This window comes from Equus asinus, chromosome 8 (assembly GCF_041296235.1).
Source record: "Equus asinus isolate D_3611 breed Donkey chromosome 8, EquAss-T2T_v2, whole genome shotgun sequence".
Lineage (NCBI taxonomy): Eukaryota > Metazoa > Chordata > Mammalia > Perissodactyla > Equidae > Equus > Equus asinus.
Window position 1 is genome coordinate 784,077 of NC_091797.1, and position 23,641 is coordinate 807,717.

The window sequence follows — 23,641 nt, forward strand, 5'->3', positions numbered from 1 at the left end:
ACTGACGTTTATATATATATAGAGAGAGAGAGAGAGAGAGAAGTTTGTTTAAAACAGATACGTGCTTTTGCCTTTTTCATCATTTTTTGTATTTTTTTAAAAAGGCACATTTAAAATACCTAAAATGTATTATTTTTTTACATTGCGACAGAAGCAATCAAATCACATCTCGTCCTTTTAAAAAGGATGCTGCAAAATTCCCTTATCAGACGAGTGAAAGTGTGAGAGCAGAGAACACATACTGAGCACTGGAGATGCACTCACTGGGGAGTGCTTTGTTCACTCGTACTTGGATTGACAAGTTTTCTTCTAAGTAAAATGATTTTCACAGCTGTAAATATTTTGACTTAGGCATCTCCTCTATTTCAAAACAACAAAATGGGAAAATGTCAGGTTCTGGAGAACAAAAACGCACAACTTAGGTGTTCAATAAATGTGCATTCTATCTTCCTGAGCTATTGACTAACGCTTTCTCAGACACTAATGCAGATCCCGAAACCAGGACTGTCACCTTGATTTCCAAATTAAAGGAAAAAAGAACTGACAGCAGTTATGATTGTCAATATATCTACATATTAAAAGTGTCCATTCGTACTGAACTGACTTTTCACATTCACTCAACTCCAGAATTAATTCATTTGGGAAGGGCTGCATAATCAATCTTTCCCAATGACCGAGAATGAGTTTTTCCCTATTAGTCTTTAAAAGCCATTATCAGGAGAATAAACTTCAAGCAATTCTTGTTCAAAATACACTTTCTAAGTGGGGTTTGAAAATTGAATAATACAGTTTTCACCCTAATACTACTGAGAAATTTTGCAGATTTTACAATTTCACTGAAATCTTGCTTCATTCCTTAACACGATTCATAAGCACTGAAAGGACTACTTAAACATAACCTGAAAGGTGAATAACTTAGGTGGCCCTCATGCAGCACCACACTAAATGACAAAAATATAAAAAGCAACTTTAGGGACAAATAAACGTCATTCTGGGTGAACATAACACAGATGGAGCGTATGTGACAGCGTCCCCAGCTCCCGAGCCACAGGCTTGCAGTACGCCAAGCAGCTTGTAGTGTTTGAGGTTAATCATTAGCATCAGACCTGTTTTTTCTTTGACATGAAGTGAAAGCCCCTCAGTAACGCAACAGTTCCTGCCACGAGCTCAACTGTAACAAGTGTGAAAGCACAGACTCAAGGGGGGCACAGAAGTCCTCCGCCTGAGGGAGAGTGAGGAGTGTGCCAGGAGGCGGAATGACAGGAGGGACACTGAGGAGGGCAGAAATGCAGAAGGTGAAGGCGGAAGAGCAGCTTCTAGAGAGGAGAGATGATGGAGCCCAGTACAAGAGGAAAGAGAACTGATGGAGAGATGCTGAGGCGCAGGAGTGGAATGTGGAGAGAGTCCAGGCTGTCGAGCTTTGATCTTTCCAATGAAATGGGATGTGCTAAGAGTGTAGGGATGTAAGAAGGAAGGAGATGAAGAACAAGCATTTCAGAGAATGAAAAAGGGGATGAGGGAAGGGTAAGCAGAATGATGCCACCACTCTTCTTACTGAGTACCAGTCTGGGGGCCATCTGTACCTGCCGGCATGGAGGGTAGGTGTACACGTGTGCACACATGCATATGTGTGAAGACACACACTTGTTTTGTATTCTCACGACAGCTCTGAGAGGCGTTACTGTTCCCACTTTATGTATAGAAAACGGAGGACCATAGACGGACTTGCAAAAAGCCACAGAGCTAACAAGTGGTCACGGCAGGACCCACACAGATCTGCCAGGCGCCAACACCTGCTCCCTGTGCTGCCTGCTGAGACGGGATCTGCTTCCAGATCATGAGATGAAAATGGCACACCCTTGGATGTATTATTAATCTTGTAAAACAAAATATAGACATATGTCCAAGTATCACATTGTTTGGCAAGATTTAACAGAATTGTCTTCAGAGTTTGTAGAAAATAAATATAAGGAAAACGGCATTTAATCAACACCCACTCTGACATGTATATCTATAAATATCTCATATTTTTTAAACAAAAAAAGGCTTCAAGAGCAACATTCTAATTCAGACCTCAGCATGTCTGAATCCAGTTCACCATCTTCAAACACGTATCTAAATATTTACCACCGAGTCCAGCCCACGCCTACTCTCTCACCTAAGACTAGTGTATTCACTTGAACTTAAGTAAAACACATTTCTCACCAAAACCTTAGGTTGTCAGTCAGACATTCTTATTGCTGCAAATGGACTTGCAGTAAATTGCTTCTATTGCAGCTTAAAAATATGATTTTGGTGTTTTTTTAATGACTTGTTCAAGGATAGACAAGCGAGTGGGACTTAAGCTCAACTGCTGTAACGGCCGGTACAGGCCTGCACAGCTCCCCAGTAGCACCAGCACAACACAAAATGCATGCACCGATTCTCAACACTAGTCCTGACAGAACCTCCCCACTTAGGGTGTGAGTGCAGGCTCCACCAGAAGACCAGTCCCTGGAGCTGCACGCAGAACGTGCCAGCAGTGGGGGCTGACTCCACAGAGGGGGACGGGTGGGACCTCACTTTACTGAAGAGCCTCCCCAGACAATCCGAGGCCTGCTTCCCACAGCTCGGCACAGAGTCAGAAAGCCTTCCCCCTGTCTTCCAGTTATGACTGGTCACCAAATCTTCCAAAGTATTTTCCTTCAAGGCCATTCCTCATAAGGCCAAATTGGCTGAGGCCATCAAAGGGCCTTTAAAATTATGATCATCACACAGCAGATTTTGTCAGAAGCCAACGCTTGACTGTGCGTCTGACTCCTGTGGGGAAGCTGTTAGCCCCCAAGGCCAAGAATCAGTGTCCAAAGCATTCATTCTGTGACCTCAACTCCCCTGTGGTCAGATGTCAGCTCAAGTACCTTCTAAAGAAATGACAGGGCACACAGACCTAGAACATCCAGCCAGCTCCCCTTCTGTAACTAGCTATTCAACAACTCCCTTAAAAACTAGGCATAAACTAGGTAGTTTATACTCTAATGAAAATCCATCAAGAGCTTTAATTATAACCAAATCTACACATCTGAAAGGTCTGAGTTTTTTATATTACAACCCACAAGCAAAGTAAGTAAAGGCAAGAGTAACATGAATGTGGGCCTTCAGCAGCAAATGTTTGAGGTGGGAGTCAATGGAACCCCTCTCTTCCTCGTGGAGCGAGCATTTGTGTTTATCTACAGGCATCTCCAGTGTTTCAGAGAAAGATGCCCAAATACCACTCATCTGGAGTTAAGTACCTTCTGTTGACTCTAGACACCTAAGGTTTTGTAAAGCAGTATCCTATTATCAAAAAAACCTAGTTCAAAAAAAAAAAAAAAAACCTAGTTCAATCATGTATCCTAAATGCGAAACTGCACATAGTAATCACTCAATTAGTAACTGACTAATGAATTAGAGAAGGCTGAATGGAATAAAAGAATACTACTTTGAGGAAAAATTTCAATCATGTCAAAATAATGGAAATCGGGTGTGCATGAGGCACAGGGGCTGTGAAGGCTGGAGATTAAAAACTTGCCTAAGGAACTTAAGTCATTTACAAGCTAGTAGAGAAAACAGTTAGCTGAGTTGATATAAAAGAATATGTAAATAGAAATAATCAGTATTGTTTCATTACAGGCTGGCTATCTGTCTATCGGTCTATGCATCCATCTATGCACCCATCCATCCATCCATCCATCCATCCATCCGTCTATCCATCCGTCCATCCATCTGTCCATCCATCTAAATTGCTAGAACTCTGTGCTTCATTTCTTTCCTCAAAATCCAAATCCTTTGTAAAACTGAATCTCGACTCAACACTTTTTTGAGTTCCCTGAATCCTTGTTCCACTGTAAATTAAGTTCCCTAAATAGTCAGTATCTCCACAGACCAATAGCCAGGAATGAATTCCCTCTTCTCTAACCCACATCCCTTGATGTGACTCACACCTACTCATTTTTCTGATCTTAAGTCAGGGGTAACATCCTCTGGAAAGCTTTCCCTTTTTGCTGCTCACTATCTCATTCCTTGAACTTAGCTCAAAGCTTGCCATATATTTGTTAATTGAATGAATTGCTGAATGTGCAGATTCTATCTTGACCAAGCCTATGGTGACAGCCTAGCTGGTGTCTTGCATCTACCCTTGGTTCTTTCAATCTATCTTCCAAATGTTCTCAAAGTGATCTACAACTTTGCAACTCAAAACCAGTCATTGTCTCCCATGTCTGGAGCCCCTCAACGGCGCATGGACAAACCAACCAGAAGCTGACATTCTGTGGTGTGATCCACAAGGTCACGCATAACAACGCCTCTAAGGACTTCTCCAGTTCTATTTTCAGATCTCTCTCCCAAGTCCTGAGTCCCATTCTCCCTCCCAATATGGGGATGGATTCCCAAAACTCAAGAGGGTACTTCAAGCTTCATGTTTTCCCATGTCATTCCCCTGTCATGGAATGGTCTACTCTTCACATCTACTTTCATATACCTGGACTTAGCTCCAGTGACACCTGTTTATGAAATATCTCCCAACTCATCAGCATCCCCAACCCCTGGTCCTCCCTGAACCATGTGCATGCCTCTAGTGATTATACAGCACTGTGACCCTGGGAGGCCCTTGTTCATTTATATCTGTGGCCCCTACCTTCTCTCAATAACTTTTGGATGAATGAATATGTCAATTGGATTTTAGGTATTTTTTTTATAGCTCTGTAAAAAGTATGTCAATATCTTCCAACTAAAAATACTCAAAAAACTTGTGGAATTGGAAATTGCAAACCAAAGGTCAGTAATCCCTTGGAGTTAATTTTACATTAACTCAGCAAATATCTTTGCTTGCAATATACAATTAGAATCTCAGCTTATCCAATTGCAGAAAAGATATTTTTTAAATGATGACATCATTCAGATAAATAACAGACTCTCAAAATATTTGCATATTCCAGGTACTGTATTCATTGGTAACATTTAAATGACCTCAGAAACAAAATATTAATGTATGTGTGCAGGAATGAGTGTGGGTTTAATGTCCTTTAGTAGTCACAATGATCTCTAAGAGAAACACGAGGTCTGTCTTAAACTCTAAGATTTAGGGGCTGCCTTCAAATTACCCTTCTCTTGTTCTTTGAATGAGGCTATTCCTACAGAGGAGATTTATTCACACGAATGTCTCTAAACATCACAATCTGTGCATAAGGACTGCTCATGTGAAAAGCAAGAGAAGGCATCCTGCACACACCAGAGGAAGAGAAGACGGCCGCCCGTCACAGTTCCCAGCCTACCTTTCTGCATCAGAGGTGGTGCCTTTCCTAGTCTGTTTTTGGATGCTAGATCTTTCAGACTTTCTGGAGTGCCTGTGGAATGAAATGTTAAAGAAATACAAAATATATGATGAATAAAGCTACAGGAATATCATACAATGATAAAAGCAATAGGCATGAAAAATGGCAACTATCTTACCTAAATGGTTTTTGTCAGTCAGTACTTTTTAAAATAAAAAATAAATAAAAACAAAAATCAGAACCGGTGCCATGTGGAAGACACAAGTTGCCCAACAGGAGACACAGAAGCTGACATCCTATTGGTCTAGATAGGTAAGCCCATCACAAAGCTTCAGTGCGGATCCCTGCTGAGAACCTGCCTTCCCTAATGAGGGAAGAAACCCCACCATGGGACATGGGGATGACAGATGTGATGGCAGGAATGGTGTGGGTGCTGAAAGACCACTGAGGGGGAAGTGCTGTCTACTTTTACACGTTGAAATTTGGTGCTACAAAGACTTTTTGCCTGTTTTATTCCCTAAATATATTATGAAGAAAAGAGAAAAAAAATGCTATAGTGGAATATGTTAGACCTAAGTATTTTAAATAAACTATTAAAATTATTTTTTAGATTATCATAAAGATGATTTTATAATCATGTAGCATCTTAAAAAGCTAATTATATATCACAAATAAAAACACTAGTAATTCCCCGTCACTCTATGTTCTAAAAGTACATATGTACACCGGACACTTGGAAGGTGAGAGGCCTCTTCCCACAGAAATGACGTCCACAGAGAGAGCTCACCTCCCAAGGCAGCTAACACACAACCTGATCACCCACGATGTATCTGGACCACTATATATTCGAAATAAACATAAAATATTGTGGTCAAGAAACTCACACATAAAAAAACAGAGAAACCACAAAAACGAATGTGCATTTTTATCTTGATAACTGGTTGTCAACAATTTATGCTTATTTTTCTTTCCTGATATCCCTTCCTTCCAACAATGTTAAGGAGACAACTGTCTTCTTGAAATTGAGACATAACTAACACCTAACACTTTATTAGTTTCAGATGTACAACATGGTGGTGTGAGGTTTGTGTAAGTGAGAAATGACCACCAAAATAAGTCTAGTTAGCATCCACCACCACACACTGTCGGAATTTTTTTCATGTGATAAGAATTTTTAGCAACTACTCCCTTTTACGTGCTGATGCCGGACGCCCTGTCTGAGTGTCCAGCACGTGCCGCCCACCAGGCACCAGGCACATGTACAGGAGCCAAGTCCACCTCCACCGAGCGTGCAGGCTCTGGGGCTCTTCATCTCTCCCTATCTCTCTCACCATGGCCAAAAGCTAGGTTTTACTATCATATAACTAACATACAACACTACTTTGTCCCTCAAATTCAGAATCTGGGTTTCAGTGCTGTGTTCTTCTGCCATTTGTCACTCTGACTCTCACTTCTGAGGAGGTGGGAATAAGAAGGGAGACCACTTTCCTTCTCTAGCTGGAAAAGACCCTAACAGGCCGTGAGGGAGGCACTGACTTATTTACCCTTTGTGACAATCCTTTGAGAAGGTGCCCTCTTCGTTTTACAGACGAAGGAACAGGCTCAGGGCCAGGCTCCTCGGTTGGTCAGCAGCAGCGCTGGGATAGAATGGAGTCTGTCTGGCTCCTAACCTGTTCCTGCCCCACCGTCCAGCAGACAGGTGGAGCCAGTGATTCTGACCCACGCCCTGTGGATGCACCTTGCTCAAGAAGGGAAGGACCATGACGTCTGGGGCAGGCCTGGGGGACCACTGAGAGACGGTCGCTCTCTGATACTGAGGGACGGCTCTTATCCACTTTGTTGATGACGTGGTCAGGACTGGGGGTTGCAGGCTGTGGAGGTTGAAGAGCACACAGCACATGGCTGGAACCAGTGGGGGGTGGGGCGTGAAGAAGGGAGGCTGGTTCCTGAGCAAGGGGGAGAAAGGCACAGACGCGGCAGGAGATGCTGAAGGAAGGGGAGGGGAGAGGCAGAATGAGACAGGCCTCAGGTCCCGTGTGTATCTGAGCTCCAAGTACAAAGTGGTCTACCATTATGGGAGATTTATGCTGAGTCCCAGGAATAGGCAAGGAACTGTGGGGACAAACGCTCCTTTTGTCATCTTCAGCAGAGCGAGAGCCAAATGAGAGCACAGGGTTTTAGGCCAATTCATGAAACTCACTGTTATTAAGGGTTTTCGCTCATTCATTCATTCATTCAGCAAATATTTGTTGAGCTGTATATATGCCAGGCACTGTTTCAGGTGCTTGGAATACGATTGTGAATAAAACAGACAAAGAGTTCTGCCTTCAAGCAATTTGCATTTTATTGGTAGAAGGCAGACCATAAGCACCAAAAAAGCCTCAAAAAAAATGAATTGCATAGTATACTAGAAGGCGATAATGCTAAAAACAACCACAAAAAGTGAACCAGGGCAGGGAGAATCCGAAACGGGGCGGGGTGGGGCAGGTGCAGCCTGCAATCTGCAGTAGGATGCTCAGGGAAGGCCTCATGGAGTCGGTGACATTTTAGCAAAGACATAAGACAAGGGAGTGGGCCATGTGTCTACATAAGGAAAACACGTCCCAGAAGAAAGAGCCGTCAAACGCACAGGCCCAGGGCAGCTGGGCAACTGGGACTTCGTTTGAACATTAAAATGATACACACTTCGCTGTAATAATTCAGCATAAAGCAGGCATATTGAAGAAAATAGAAAATTCTGTCTTTCCTATTCCAAGCCCTCAGTTACAGCTATGAATACACTGTGTGTTTTAAACACAGCTGTGTCCTGGAATAAATAGAGGCCTGTGCCATGTGAACTGCGAAAGGTTAGAACCATCGATCTACGTCCATGTACTACACTACTGACGCTATTGACCACGTAACCGTAAAATGGATCACAGCAAATGAGCAGCCTTCGACCCCACGCCATTCTATCCACATTCCTCGGGGTCAGCAACTGTGTCTGTTTGGGTTGTCACCATAAAACATCACGCCCAGCACACAGTAACTACCCAATAAGTGTTTGTTGAATGGACAGTTAAAAAAAGTAATATTTTGAGAATTATACTGGAATTTGAGACACTAAAAGTTACAAAAACTAAAAAACTAGGGCTATAAAATTCAGTTAACATCAAATCAAATAAATTTAGAAATAAAACTTTGTCCTATTTTCTGGGAGTCAGTAAAATATAAACTACCACAAGTAAGAAATGCCCTCTAATCATTGCCTTACACGTAATGAAGTCTCAGTCATTATTATTGGCCCAAGCTATGTTTATCACGATGCGACGAGGCAGCTAGATTCAATTTTAGTGTCTTAAGGGGCATAGAATTCAGTTAATCCATCTACAGCCAGCTAACTTTATAGATGAGGAAACTGAGTCCCAGAAGGTTTAAGAAACTCTTCCAAGGTAACATGAGCCTTAATTAATGGCGAGGACACCGCCATCCTGGCCCCTTGTCCTTGGGTTCTGTTCCCGCTCTGCCATCCAGTGACTTTGAATGACCTGATGTTTATTAGATGGCTCCCTGGGCAGAAGCAAACAAAATCGTTAAAGTGTTTTCATCGTTATCTTATTTATTTTGTGTTTTTAACATGCTTTTGCTTTACTAAAATTTTTATCATTATTTTATTATTCAGAAAGAATGTTTCTTTGGTTTAGATATGCAAGAACCAGGAATCCTGAGTTTTTCCTTTACTTCACAACTCAATAGTTGTATAATTTTGGTCTTATGCTTGCTGGTGCACAGGACACAAATGAAATGCTTTAAAAGCTATTATGTTCAAATGTAAGGTACAACAACTAATTTATTACCAAATTGATATAAGAGTAATAATCAAGAAAGTGGGGATGTTCCTAAATAAATCTAAATGTGAAGTCCTGCTTTTAATTATTATTCACTCTGTACTCATTTAAGTGTGAAGATTCATAAAATGTACTAATGAGAAGAAAGTAATTGTTAAAATCTATTTCTGTGCTTTCTTTTTCCTCTTCAATAGCTAAATTCAATTAGAGCAATTCCCCGAAGACATCGGTAAATAGAGCTTTTCTGAAGACATTACAATTCCATTAAAGGGTAAAACTAATATACTAATAAAATAGTAATATCATTTAAGACTATTTGTATGATAAAATGAAAATATAAGATGTTCTACTTTGGGAGAATTTAATAAAAATCTACCACATAATGTTTTAATTTAGTTAAAATTAATAGTGATATCATAAGAATATATTTATAGATATTCTGGCTTCCTACCTAGATGGCTTACTCTCTTGAAATGCAAATCTCTATCATCTTATTTCCTCATAAGTTTGAGGAGAAAAAATTAAATTTGAATAGAATCTACCTAAATAAGAAATGTTCATATGCAGTGAGGGAGAATGCATGCAATTAAGACACATTTGCCCTTTTGTATATTATTGATATTTATGTATATGACTGCAGTCATTAAATAGACTCACTAAGAATTTTAGTACATGGGTACATTTCCTTCACTCAAATAAAGGATGCTTTTGAAAAGCACAGATAAATGATGTTACGAGGCAAACAAAATTGATTAGCCATGTCCTGAGTTTATAAGTGGTTCCACACCAACGTTTCATTTACCTGGCAGCCACCATGAATTCTGGAAGTGAAAAAGCACGTGACTTCTTTATTCTAAAAATATTTCCAATGGAGAAAGAAGATTTACTCACTTTGAATCAAAAGAAACCACTTGATATTCTTGGTTACAGATTCTTACAGGCAAATAGCTGCTACCAAGAGAAGTGTGGGAAACTATACAAATCTGGTTATTTGCAAAATAAATTAGAGCAACTTCAGCAGAATGACTCAGGAATTAATCTTAAACACAGTGGGGATGCTTTACTTGTTCCGATAAATTAGGTCTGGAAAACAGGGTTATTTTATCAAATATTTTCAGTATTTATCTGTCACACACGAATGAACTGCATCATTTATCTTGATGCAAAAACATTCTCAATCAAAACACTAGAGTCAGTAACTTCAAGCTAACGAAGTGTTAAAATAAATCTCAAAATGTACCAAATAAAAATATGTTCTATCACCTCACTTAGAATGATCACTACCAAAAATTTTTAAAAGTTAAAAAAGAATATATTGCATTTTCTTGAAAAAACATTTACCAAAAATAGTTTAAAGTTGAATTAGATGATAATAATAATAATAATCACACTTAAAGATGATTGACTCCATCGTGAGCACAAGACTCAGAGCCTTCGTGATCTGGGGCATATGAAAACACAGTTTTTTGTAACATGCTACTCACAAATTTTGGTTAATTTCAAGCCATAAGTAGATCTAAATTTTATTAAGATTCATAAACAGAGTTATGTACCTCCAGGGTCATAAACATTACTATTTCTATAGTAAAATATTTCCATTTAGATAGAGGTGCTTTGTTGGTGGAATGATGATTCTTAAAAGTACCAATATTTTTAGCAATAAAATTGCAAGAAAAATTTCACTACAATTTTAAAGTGAGAAACATTTCCCGTGGTATCAAATTTATGTATTTTTCCCTCATCATTATTTTAAATAGCCTACAACTTATACAAAATATTCCTAGATCTAGACAAACATACTTTCATGTTAATTCTAAATAGACCTACTGTACAACTTGAGATGACATCAAGATTGCTTACTGTTGAAATTAAACTATAGAGGAATGGCACATTAAAAATTGTATCATTAAAGTTATATGATTTTAGAATATTTTCCTAGTGACCAGTGAGTGGGACAAAAGTCATCTGATGCCCAAATCCTTATGAACATTCACTGTCTCTCAATCTGATGCTGTGTTCACTTCACCTGCAAAATGGTAGAAACTTCTGAACGCAGAAATAAAGCTGATAAGAGGCAAAATGTGTGCTGCCAAGTGGGAGACATGGTTACTTGTGAGTTTAGCATCATTTGATGCAGTAATTTCTTTCTCATTTTTATGGGCACATATTATTCCCATATATTGATTAATTGATTGATTGATTTTCTGAGGAAGTCTGGCCCTGAGCTAATATCTGTGCCCATCCTCCTCTATTTTGTGTGTGGGACGCCACCACAGCACAGCTTGATGAGCAGTGTGTAGGCCTGTGCTCAGGATTCAAAGCCACAAACTCGAGCCACTAAAGCGGAATGTGCACACTTAACCACTATGCCATCAGCTGGCCCCTATTCCTATATTTTAATAAAAATTTACTGTAAATAATATTCTGCTCCCTACAGTAATAAATCATAGTATCAAGACACTTGAAATGTACTTCTTTTGGTTGAACATAGAACTTATTTACAAATAAGTCATAATAAAAAAGTAAAAAGTGTGTTCATAATTCTGTATTAATAAGAATTTCCTTTAATCACCTCATCTAAAAGGATCATTTCCTAAAATCTACCCTTAAAGTTATAGATACGAAATAAAATCAAATAACATCATTAATTCATATGTCATTAAATGACAACTGATTTTCAAATAACCTTCATCTCATTTATCTACGAACTGAAACTATTTGGATTTCTGTTTTGCTTAATCTATGCCCAGACACACTTACATTTATATTCATTACAAAATCACCCTACTTAATTTTCCTGTACTCAAACAGTCATTACAGAAGGCAAAATCTACTGGCTCATTTGTTTTGGAATAAATTCAAAGCTTTCCAGAATGGTCTTTTATGAAAGGAAATGCTAAGTTCCCTGACAGCCAGGACTGTGCCTGTCAAATACTGCTGTGGCTCTGGTCTTTAGAATGGTGCGCACAGTAGGGGCACAATAAATACGTGTTGAATGAATGAATAACCATGTGATCATGGATTTATTTATTTATTTATTTATTTATTTATTGAGGAAGTTTAGCCCTGAGCTAACTACTGCCAATCCTCCTCTTTTTGCTGAGGAAGGCTGGCCCTGAGCTAACATCTGTGCCTATCTTCCTCTACTTTATATGTGGGACGCCTACCACAGCATGGCTTGCCAAGCAATGCCGTGTCCGCACCGGGATCTGAACCAGTGAACCCCGGGCCACCGAAGCAGAATGTGTGAACCTAACCAATGCGCCACCGGGCCAGCCACCTCATTGTGGTCATGAGTTTTTATCTAATTTACACAATTATTTTATATTCTTATTGGAAAAGACTTTAAATTTTTAATAATTTTTATATTGAAGATTTTCCTAATTTTTCTAGTCCCTGAAATTCTATCCCAGAAATCAGACAGTAGCAGAAAGAATTAGTTTTAAGTTCCAAATATGTAAGTCATATTAAGAGGTAAATGTCTTAAAGACTAAAACAAGATAAAATATTCTTAAAGCCATCATGAAATATCAGCCTGTGGCCTTTTCCAACATTGGTAAAATGACTTCCTTTTTCTGAGTGATGGGTGTTTAGCTTTTCTTTCAAATTGAAATCCTGAAGATATGAGACGATTTACAGATACAGAAAATAAATTACGTCTCTCTTAAGTGAGGGCACAGTTCCTGCACTGCACACACTAAGAAAGGGGTATGTAAGACCCGCATGCTGGCAAAACGGGGTGTTCTGTTTCTGAGATGCTGCATATTCTCCTCTACTTAATAAATATTAGCGAGGTGTTCACTGAATTTCTGCTTACACTAGAAGAGAAGCATCCAAAACACCCAATAACCTTCTGTGACCAGTATCTACAGATAAGGACCTTATACAATAAACACCACCCAGGAGGAGAATGACTCAGCACAGCTGTGAAGGACACAGTGTGGACGGTGTGCATGTGGCGCTTCTGACAGAGCGACTCGAAGTGGATTCAGAGCACTGATGCTATTTCTAAAAACCTACCTTGTGGACTGACCCTAGCTCTGGACAAAACCACGTTTAAAAACACAGTATTCATAAAATTTACGAGAACCAGGTGTTCTACTTTAAATCAGACATTTTTAAATTTACCCCAAAGCCTAAACTTCCTTATTAACTATGTAATAACAAGAAAAGAGGAGGATAACCGAAACCAACCCATCAAGGCTCCGTCATAGATTTTAAAACACTTTAAAGCACCTGAGACTTTTTACTGGTTCACATGTAAACAAAAGCAGTAGTTAAATCTGCTTCTAGAAAGTGACAACCTGATGCCAATGCTCGCTAAATGCAACTGCCTCGTGGGTCCAATGGGGTCTGGACCGCGCCATGAGCGCTGTCCTCGTTTCAGGGACCATTCGGAGGCGCTCTGTTGGCACTGGCCGATGGAGCCACCGCAGGGCTGGCTCAGGCTCCCGGAAGGACGCCTCAGGGCCCACCTGCCCCCGGGCCTCCACCGGTGCCTACAGTGGTGCCTCTGGAAGCCACGTGTCTGTGAGGAAGAGGCGACTAGTACCTGTCATTCTCCGGAGATGCGTGCTGGATTTGAATCCTGGGGCTAGGAGGCAGTCTCCTATCTAGGGAGGGGGACCATCTACCCCTGTTTGCCCAACGAACAAGACAGGAAAAAACAAGACATTTAGTAACTCTTAAAATAAAAGAATACATGGAACAACAGGACTGGAACAGCACCCAAAAAGGCAAAGTCTAGACTCTTTCTCCACAATTCACTCTTCATTTTCAAAAGACTTGGAAAGATAAATTATCGTATTGTAAGAAAATAAAACCTGTAACCTTATAAGTGAATAGAGAAACAATTTATTTGAGAAGATGTCTGAAATCTGTTAAGTGTAATTTTGTTATTTTAAATGTGCGTGCTGTGTATACACGTCTATACACACACAACTATGTATATAACTTCAGGTTTAAAAAGATGCATCCTTAAGAATCCGGCTTATGTTTGAATAAAACAGGTTTAATAAGCTACCAATTCTTATTTGATTGCAAGCCTTGAAAGTACTGGATAAAGTAGCAAAGATGAGGTGTGTGAAATTAATAAAAAGCAGAAACACAGTTTAAATGGAAGAAATAAAAGTGCTCCTTAGTGTGAAAACTGACATAAAAGAAAGAATTCATGGGAATTCTCCCAGTGAAGTCCTAACAAGTGTTCTTGGGGAAAACTTCAGGGCTTACTGTGAGTAAAAACACTGATGGATAAAAATGGGAGATACAGGTCAATGTGAAAGTAAGATAGCACTACCTTTAAAAAACTCCTCATCTTTACTGGCAAAAGTATTTATGCATTGGTTAAACCGTTGTTTTTTACTCCAGCATGTACAACAACACTTTTTTTGATTAAAATTTAAATAAACGTTTGAAACTTGGATCATTCTTTTGTTAAACTATCTTGAAAGTCTGTGTAATTTGTACACAAATTACAAACATCCAGTCGAAGACTGAAAAGAGGCACAAAGGGACTGAAGAGGCCAGATTAGGAAACTTTTAGACATTAGATATAAACATTTGAAGTGGGATAAAATCTCTGGACACTGGCTTCCTCATACGCAACACAGGATAACTGAGTGTCTTTCAGGACTCATCGAGCTGTAAGAGTTCATTATCATCCAAAGGAGACTAGTCCTAATGTTAAAAAAAGCCATCTTTTTGCCATTATTACTTGGCTTATTGGATCTGTTAGGCAGGCTGGACAAAAGCAGCAGAGGGCCATCATCTCGTGGCCAAGACATCCAGGTCAGCAGGGGCTCGATTCTCAGGACCCTGGAAGCCTGGACTGGTCACAGCCTTAGACAGACTCGGCACGACTCAGGCAGGGCTCTGGGAAGGCAGGGAAGCAAACAAGATGTTTGACAGCAGACTTTAGGCAGAAGGAAAAACGTGTAATGTGTTACACGTTTGTGAGATTGAAAACACCCTGTGTTAATTTTAAATTACTTAGTTATTTTAAATTATTTAAATAGTTGGTCAATACAATCTGAATGCTTTAAAACATATCTTTCCACTTTACTGGCTTTTGTTATGCAGATACGATAAAGAAACATATTTCTAAAGTAACTGAAAATAAGTACAACTACAGGGTTTTCTGCATTAAATTATACTCAGTTGGGTTAAAACTTATGGTGTTATTTGAAAACAAAAAGAGTTAATATGTTTTTCTGTAAAGTAATAATAATCTTAACTCCACACGATTGTGAGTAACCTTGCTTCCTGAGGCAAAATTCCAGTCCTTGTGTTTATTTAAACACAAAAGTAAAGAAAAATGGCATAATTATGGAACATGCAGTGAAAGCTATGAAGGACAAAGGTGTACATTCAGAAACAAGCAACTGGGAACACAAGCTATTAGAAGGTGCTTTTTCAAGGAGCATTTAGCGTGACACTTAGATCTGTGCCCTCAAGGTCCTTCTGAATAGGCTGACAGAACCAGTATAACAATTCTGTTTGCTTTTCCCTCATATATTTCATCATATGATGAGAGCAGGATCAATTTATACCCAGTTTTTGTCCTAGGAATAGAAACTACATAAGTTTTAATAAAATACATCTGTGAGTTCTAAATAGGCTAGTATTATATTTTGTTGTTTTTAAAACGTCTGCAACTTCTTTTTCTCCTATCTAGGTGAACTAAACCAGCCCCTTCATGATTTCTCTTTCCAAACCATCTTGCCTGTGAGTTGCATTAGTTAGTTACGTTACTAATACTTTAATATCAGGTATTCCAAATTCACTAATTCTGAAACTGCACTGTGTTCAGAGCAGAAGGCGGCCAGTCTGATGCTGGCACTGACTTCGAGGCTTGATGAGCTCCTTTAACACGGGGACCAGAGTGTTTGTCTTGTTTTGGCAGTTACATCAACCATGCATGGCACAGAACAAGTAATCAATAAATATTTGGGGATATTTAAGTAGACAATAAGGAGATAAGACTCTAGGTTTTGTGGTAAAACGGGTAAGAATAATGAGAACCTTAACTAAGAAATTAACAGTGGTGAGGGCACCCACCGAGAAATGAAGGAATTAGAACTGACAGGCCTTGGAAAGTCATTAAACAGTTCTTATGTTACGGCTTTTCCCCCTTTGCCTGATATACCTTAGAATAAATTGTGTGTTTAAATGTGTAATTAATATAGATGCTCGCGTTTGTGCACGTTTCAATGGTGCCTCTCTCTTTGCAGACCATGGCTAAGCAGCTAAATTATCTAAAAGAGAAATTGTATGGACATGTAAATCATTCATTCCATGAACAGCACAAATAAAAAATACCTGTGAAGTACTGTAATATTAGAAACCAACCTGAACAAATGAGGTCACTAACTACACGGTATATATTTTTATTGTCTATTTCCATTATTCCTTTTAGTTCTTTAAAAACATTTTCCTGAATATTGTTTTAAATTGAAATTAATATAGATGCTTAAACTTTGAATTTAAAGTTAAGTTTTAGGTAGGAACTTGCTTTCCCTTGGCCTCGTGTTTCCATGTGGAGGAAAATTCACTCAAGCGGTGCTCCTGGTCTTTCTACCCAGGAGGCACGAGCGGCTTATGTGACAGGGGACCTCATATCAAAGGCTCAGGCATGGATGACAGCCCTTTCTGATTCCCCCTCCCCGGCCAGACTGCCTGCAAACACACCTGCGATGCAGCCATAGACACAGGCCCGGCCCCCGACAGAAGCCTCCGGTGGTTCAGCGAATCTGGCTGATTCTGAGCAAATTACTACTGAGCTTACAGACCTGAAGTCACACTTCGACACATGTTCACTGTGTTTACAGTGACAATTGGATCTCCCAGCTTCCAGGTCCTGGGTCTGGCTCACAAACAGACACAACTTAGGGATCAAAAAATAGGCATTTTTAAAGTCCCCCTAATCCCCCAAATTGAGCACTGACTAAGTAAAAAATAACAGTGGTCTCAGAAAAGATGGCAAGGACAGACAGGCTGTGGTCCCTGCCCTCAGGGCGTGCAGGACCGCAAGGGTGCAAGCACGCCCCCGAGGACACTGCCACAGGAGGATCTCACTCCACACGGCAGAGAGGACAGCGAGAGATCCTGAAGGCAGAGAGAAGGGAAGCGCGGGCCGGGGAGAGACAGCATTATTTGACCTGCATGTTTGAGGAATGAGTAGAATTTTTAGGCAGACAACAAAGGGAAAAGGGTATTTCAATTTTATGAAAACAACACTTGAAACAAAAGCTAATAAAACCCATTAATCAAGCTTATGAGAAAACTAATGGGGCAAGAGGGAGAGTGGAAAGGAAAAGGGCTGCGGCTGCTCAGGCGAGGGACCTGCTGGGAGATTCTCCAGAGAGAACTGGGGGAGCTCCCCACTCACAGACACCAAGAAGGAGCCGGAGGGGAGGCTTCTAGACTCTGTGGATGGATCTGTGTCAACGCCAACAAATTAAAGGAACATTCAGGAAGAGAAAGCAGCGAGCTGCAGAAGGATGCAGGGGACCTAAGGGAGCAGTCAGGACTTCTGAGGTGCACAGGGTCTGACAAACATTTAGACACTCAGGCCTGGTCCTCAGGGTATCACTGACAGCAGAGCGCTGTCTTCATACGCAGCAGAGAGGAAACTTCTGATAGAAATATGATTTCAGAGACAGAACAGGTGGCGCAGAAAAGGAAAACTGAGGATGAAGCCAAGAAATACAAATCTTTATGGGACAGGGAGGAAGAGAAGCCTCAAAGGAGACAGTACAACAGAGGCATGAGAAAATCAGCAGAGGGGACTTAGCGGGAGAGGTTCAAGTAACCAGGCAAAGCAAGACGCTGCTGGACAACCAGGGAGCCACATGGTCCCTACAGGAACGTCGGCACAGTGGGAGCCCACGGGGTCCCTACAGGAACGTCGGCACAGTGGGAGCCCACGGGGTCCCTACAGGAACGTCGGCACAGTGGGAGCCCACGGGGTCCCTACAGGAACGTCAGTACAGTGGGAGCCCATGGGGTCCGTACAGGGATGTCAGCACAGTGGCAGAGCAGTGGGAAGGAGTCAGAATCAGATTGAGAATTCACTGGGAGGTGAAAAATGGAGGCAGTAAAGAGAAACTACCCTTCACTGAGCCTTCAGTAAGGCTAGGATTTCTACGAAAGATCAAGGAAGACGGTAAAATATCTGAGAAAAGGAACTATTCCTCGGTGGCTCTAAAAAGCAATGCTTCTAAACATTTAAGCCACACTTTGATTTAAAATCTGGGAACTGAAAAGTTACTAGCAGGCCTGTAACTCACTCCTTCCCAATCAGGGAACAAGGGGGAGTGAACGACCTCAAGCAGACCCTGAAAACAATGGGAGGAAAGTGCAAAGACCTTGACCAGACCTCCCTGTAAATATGCAGTGGTATTTGCTCATGAAACGATAAAAGAGAGTCCTTATCTATTAGATGTCTTACATATAACTAATATATATAACTAATCTTTCTAGATCTTTTATTGTAAACCCAAAATTTCTTGATTTATGGCTCATGGCTAGATTGGGCAATGGGGTAATCCATAAGTATTTTTGCCATTTGTGTAATCAACAGAATATATAATGGAGGCACTCAAAACCTGAGTGGCTTCCCTTGCCAACAGCGTCTCTACACACATCACCCAGAATTCATCTGCTGACCTGGGCCAAGCCTCCCAATAAGGGAGAAAAGGGAGAAAAGGGAGACCTGACACTTTCGACCCTTTAGGAACAGAGCGTGTCAGATGTGCCCGGTGCCCCTTTCTCTCTGAATCATCAGTGAAGGGCGGCGTTGGGCACTGAGTCTGACTTAACAGTTTCATCCTTTCTAGCAACACAAAGCTTCATTTATTTTCAAAGTTAGTGAGACAACTTCAGAAAAAGGCGTAAGTATAACAGCACAGATGTGTTCGTGATGATGGTTTGGAACCAGCAAACTGTTCAACCTTAATAGCTCACGTCTGCGGGAATATGTTACGATCTTAAGAATATGAAATTAAGTTTTTAACAAATTTTCTCTAACGTTTTTTCTACTATGTATTAGGCATTGACATAAGAAGTTCTCTGGCCAAGCAGAGACATTATGTTACCTAGAAAACCCTGCAAGTGTCCTTCTTCCTACTCTGCACACCCTGTTTGGGGACTTTAGGTGCATTTTCCAAAGAGAAGGAAGTCACCACGGGTGACACTGCTGTGCTCTGCTTCACAGCTGCGTACAGATGTGTGCACAGAAGGGCATTTGGGGCCCTTATCCTCCAAACCAATAGGCATCTACAACTTCTGTAATTTTCTTGATGAAAACTCATCTGTCTATATTTTCTTCTTGGCAAGAAAGTAACCCCAATAAATTAAAGACCATTGGTAATTCCAATCGCTGTCCCCTTTCATTTTTTAATGGAAATTCTTTTTTATTCAACATAGAGAGTGAATATAGGTTTCAATCCTATTTTTTCTTCTTCCATCAAAAGTAAGCACGTTCACTTTGACCTCATCTGACTATACAATAATTGGGGTCAGATTATCTTTCTACTGGCTGACCCGAGAGGTAAATTCATGAACAGGTAGACTTGTGAACTCTACAGCCTCAGCGTGACAGGGACACACTCCACACAGGCTGCGGCATCAGAAGAAACCTGCACTGTCCAGTGCAGCAGCCACAAGCCACACGTGCCTGCTGAGCACTGTGAATAAAGGAATGCAAAAGATCAACCAACAGGTTATATGCTGAAGTGATAATATTTCAGATCTATACTGGGTTAAAGTATTAAACTTTATTTCACCTTTTTAATGTGGCAGCCAGAAAACTCAAAATTACACATGTGGCTCACATTACATTTCTATTAGATGGCACTTATCTAGATGATATTAAAATTGTTAGGTGTTACTTCTATTACAAATTTTACAAATATAAAAGAAAATAAAAAAGGGTTTTTAGTAGAATCTTACAAAGATACTAAAAAATGGGGATGCATACCCGTACCTATTATTCAATTCCAGGAATGAACATCTCATAAATAAATGAATGGAGTCAGACTAGAAAGATTGCTAGAGAAGAGCCTTAAGCAGCCTCTGAAGAAGAGGATATGTGGGTTATACTAGCACAACTAAGCATTTTTCTTCAGGATTTGTAAAGAAGTGGTATGCACATTTCCAGTGAATGACTTCTAATTGAAACGAGATAATTATAACCAAGGCCCTCAATTATAACCAAGTTTACTGGAATAGAAACTTCCAGCATAATGGAAAAATTAGCTGTTCACAACTAGGAGACAGTGTAATACATAATTATTGAACACATTTGAATTAAAATCAGAATTATTTATTAATCAATCAATTAAAATGTTAAGCAAAATTATGTGTGTGTACATACGGGCATATATATAATGTGTGTTTATTTTTCTAAGCCATCAGGAAATCTATGATGAACATATTTTTTGTTGTCAGAATATAATTTAATGCAAAACATGATCTATATCCAAGAGGACATTGATTAAAAAATGACTGCAGATGCACAAAGGAAGTGTGCTCTCTAAACAGAACTCTCGTGAGTGTGTCGAAGACTGCTGTTAAACCTTCACATCTAGGTATCAGCGGGACAACAGGAAAGTGCCCTCCCCTTCAGATAGCTCCCTGGACCGTGAACCTATCAGCCTACTGAAGGCTCCCTGAGTGGAGTGTAAATGAAAGGGCTGAACAGCAACAGAGGAAAAAAGCGGCAGCCAGAAGCAGTTACAAATTACACCCCAGCATTTGCAACACATCCATGGAAATATGTGGAGGTGTGCCCTGGGGCCTGGCCACATCCACGTATCTCCACACAGACGCGTGTGACGGGGAGGGAAATGGAGACAGCCAGTAGCGTGAACATGAATGAACAGAACTGTGAGACTCACACGGCACAAACAGTGGTTGGAAACCGTCACTGGTACAAATGAAGGAAATTAAGAAAGTCTTTACTTTATACCTTTCTCGTTCTGGTGAATGCAAACTAGCGTCTGGTCTCAAGCAGGTGGTACTAGCACTCCTGGCCCTGTCAAGGGAGGGCCGCAGCTCACTAGAGCCAGAGCATTGCATCCAGCGGTAGAAGAGAAAGACAAGAAGACAGAGAGGAAGACCACGTTAGAGCGCAGAGCACACACCGTCCCCCACACAGACGCAGAGCCACTGCCAGCCCGTCAGGGGCCAGAGCCCACAGGAGGACAGTGCAAAAACGTTTGTTTAGAAAAAGAAACTAAACAAAGATTATGCTTGAATGGCTTTGCATAATTTTTTTAAAAAGGATCTCAGACTGAAAAATGAGACTAAATCACACCTACTTATGGAGAAACTAGATACAGAAAGCACTAAAACAAAATGCCTAAAATTTATTACCAAGAACAGATGCCACACCAAAACAAAATGAAGGACATCGGAGGAGGAGAGTCTCAGGGCTCAGCTACTGGTTCACAACACCGGGCAGGGCAGCGGAAGGCGACTTCCGCGGGGTCTTACCTAGCCCAGATTTCATCAGGACACGTCAGTGCTCCTGAGTTAAAGTGCTCCTGATGGGGGCGGAAATCCTGTCTAGTCACTGGTCTGGGTTTGGTATGTGCAGGCAGAATTGAGCTTCACAAATCAAAATTGTCCAAAAATAAAATAATATAAAATTAATTATCACAATCAAAATCAACATGGAAAACAACAAATAAATGACAAAGACGACAACTAGAATTCTGATATTTGAGCAAGTAGATTTTGGTTAGAGAAACACTCTAGAATTCTTAAGTTTTATAATTAAAAGTATTTCTAGATATTACCATTAATTTAATGTTTCTCTGGGTATAATTAATTTCAAGAGGAAATGTGAATGCTTCGTTAGCATGTAAGTTTGCTATTTTTAACAGGCAGAGCACGAGGGATGCGATTGCCCTGGGGCTCTCTGCTGGCACTCACCTGTAAGCATCCCAGTGGGAACCGCTCTCTAACAAAGGCATCTTGGGCGGCAGCATTTTATAGTGCCTAGCAAGATGTCTGGAACGTGGCCACACAAACAGGTAGGAAATAGAAAAATACACATGAAGCCAAGTTTACCAGGATATGAAAAAAGTAGGAGGCCCCTATAAAGCTACAAACTTAGATGGACTTTTTGATTTTTTCTCAAAAGAACCACAATAATTATTTGAAGATAGGATTAGAATTATGAAAATATGGAATCATAAACATCTGTCTTCATAATTAAGATGAAGACTCAGAATTTCAATTTAATTGCCTTAATTCGAAAAATCTCTGCTAACTAAACTCTATGAATTAACCAATATTTAAATTTACTATTTAATCCCTGATTTAATATTATACCTGCTTCTATGGAAGTAAACAACTCAGCTAAAATGTACCAACCAAATGACTTATGTAATTTGGGAATTCAAATACCACTGAAAGTTAGTATTCTACTAACAAGTACAGAGCTGCCCAGCATTACAGGAACGAGTCAGTGACGGTCCTGCATTGCGGCAAAGAGCCAGGGGTCCAGAAGTGCTTCTAGTGGAGGGAGTTCTCCCACTCACCAGCTTCTGGATCCAAATCCACCACAGGCAAAATTTTCCACGGAAACTGGGTGCGACGGGCATTAGTTGCAAACCAGAAGACGAATTCTGATTTGGCAGAAAATAGCAGAAACGAGGCCCAACTTTATCCGAATTCCTTTAAAATCCATGAGGGCTTCTAGACTGTCTACCCCACCAAGGGCAAACTGGCTCCAGTCAATTAAGTTTTGATAATTTAATAATGTTTCTACAAATTTAACTTCTGATTATGAAAATCCACTGCCCATGTTGGCTTAAAGAAAGGGAAACAGAAGGAAAGAGCATGCAACTCATAGGATAAAGGTCTGAGCTCCCCCGTGCCTTCGCCACTTACCGGCTGTGAACCTGGGTGAGGCAGTCACATCAGCCTTTTTATGCATCTAAATACCGGGGGGACGTAGCAGCACTTAACAGGGATGCTGTGGGACTGAGCGAGGCACAGGTGTGGCACCCAGGACCTGGGGGGCTGCCACAGCATCTCCTCTCTCAGGACCTAGGTTCCAGGGTTAAACGACGTGGGCGAAATGGATCACACAAGGTGAGTCAGATTTCTTTAGTGCCCGACCGACCTTAACGTGCTGTGCAGACAAATCCCCAGGGAGAGGAGGGGCTTTAACTTGCAAATTTTCCAAAATCTGTTGCACTCACAAATTCTTTAACTGGAGGAAGCCTGCACAGGACCAACTCCCCAGGACATATTTGTGCAGGAACTAGTCTGGTGGAGAACATCAAACAGACTCAATTTTGAATCCTTGCTCTATTACTTATCAAGTTAAACTTTCTTAGCCTCTTTCCTCATCTGTACAATGAGGTAGCAATATTCCTATCATATAAATTACTATTAGGAAACTAAGATAAAGTAGGGACTCAATGAATGTTGTTTTCCTATGTACTGGAAAGTAGTAAATCCTCAAATTTTATTCTTGGAAGTTCTAAGTGAGTATGATACGCTGTATTTTGA

The 23,641-nt window shown here is 40.5% G+C and overlaps 1 protein-coding gene across 42 annotated transcripts in view; it reads right to left on the reverse strand.

Moving 5' to 3' along the window:
• The window catches only part of RIMS1 (regulating synaptic membrane exocytosis 1), a 416,789-nt gene that overhangs the window by 96,069 nt on the left and 297,079 nt on the right, over positions 1-23,641 (reverse strand). For 11 of the 42 annotated variants that reach the window (XM_070514563.1, XM_070514574.1, XM_070514566.1 and 8 more), the window contains 2 exons: positions 21,084-21,173; positions 5,289-5,360 (listed from right to left, as the gene is read on the reverse strand). The exons of 5 other annotated variants lie outside the window; for them this stretch is intronic. In XM_070514563.1, coding sequence (XP_070370664.1) covers positions 5,289-5,360; positions 21,084-21,173 — 162 coding nt within the window. Of the gene's footprint in view, positions 1-5,288; positions 5,361-13,667; positions 13,752-21,083; positions 21,174-23,641 lie in introns of all 42 variants that reach the window. 26 more of the 42 variants (XM_070514576.1, XM_070514568.1, XM_070514570.1 and 23 more) reach the window with 3 other exon arrangements.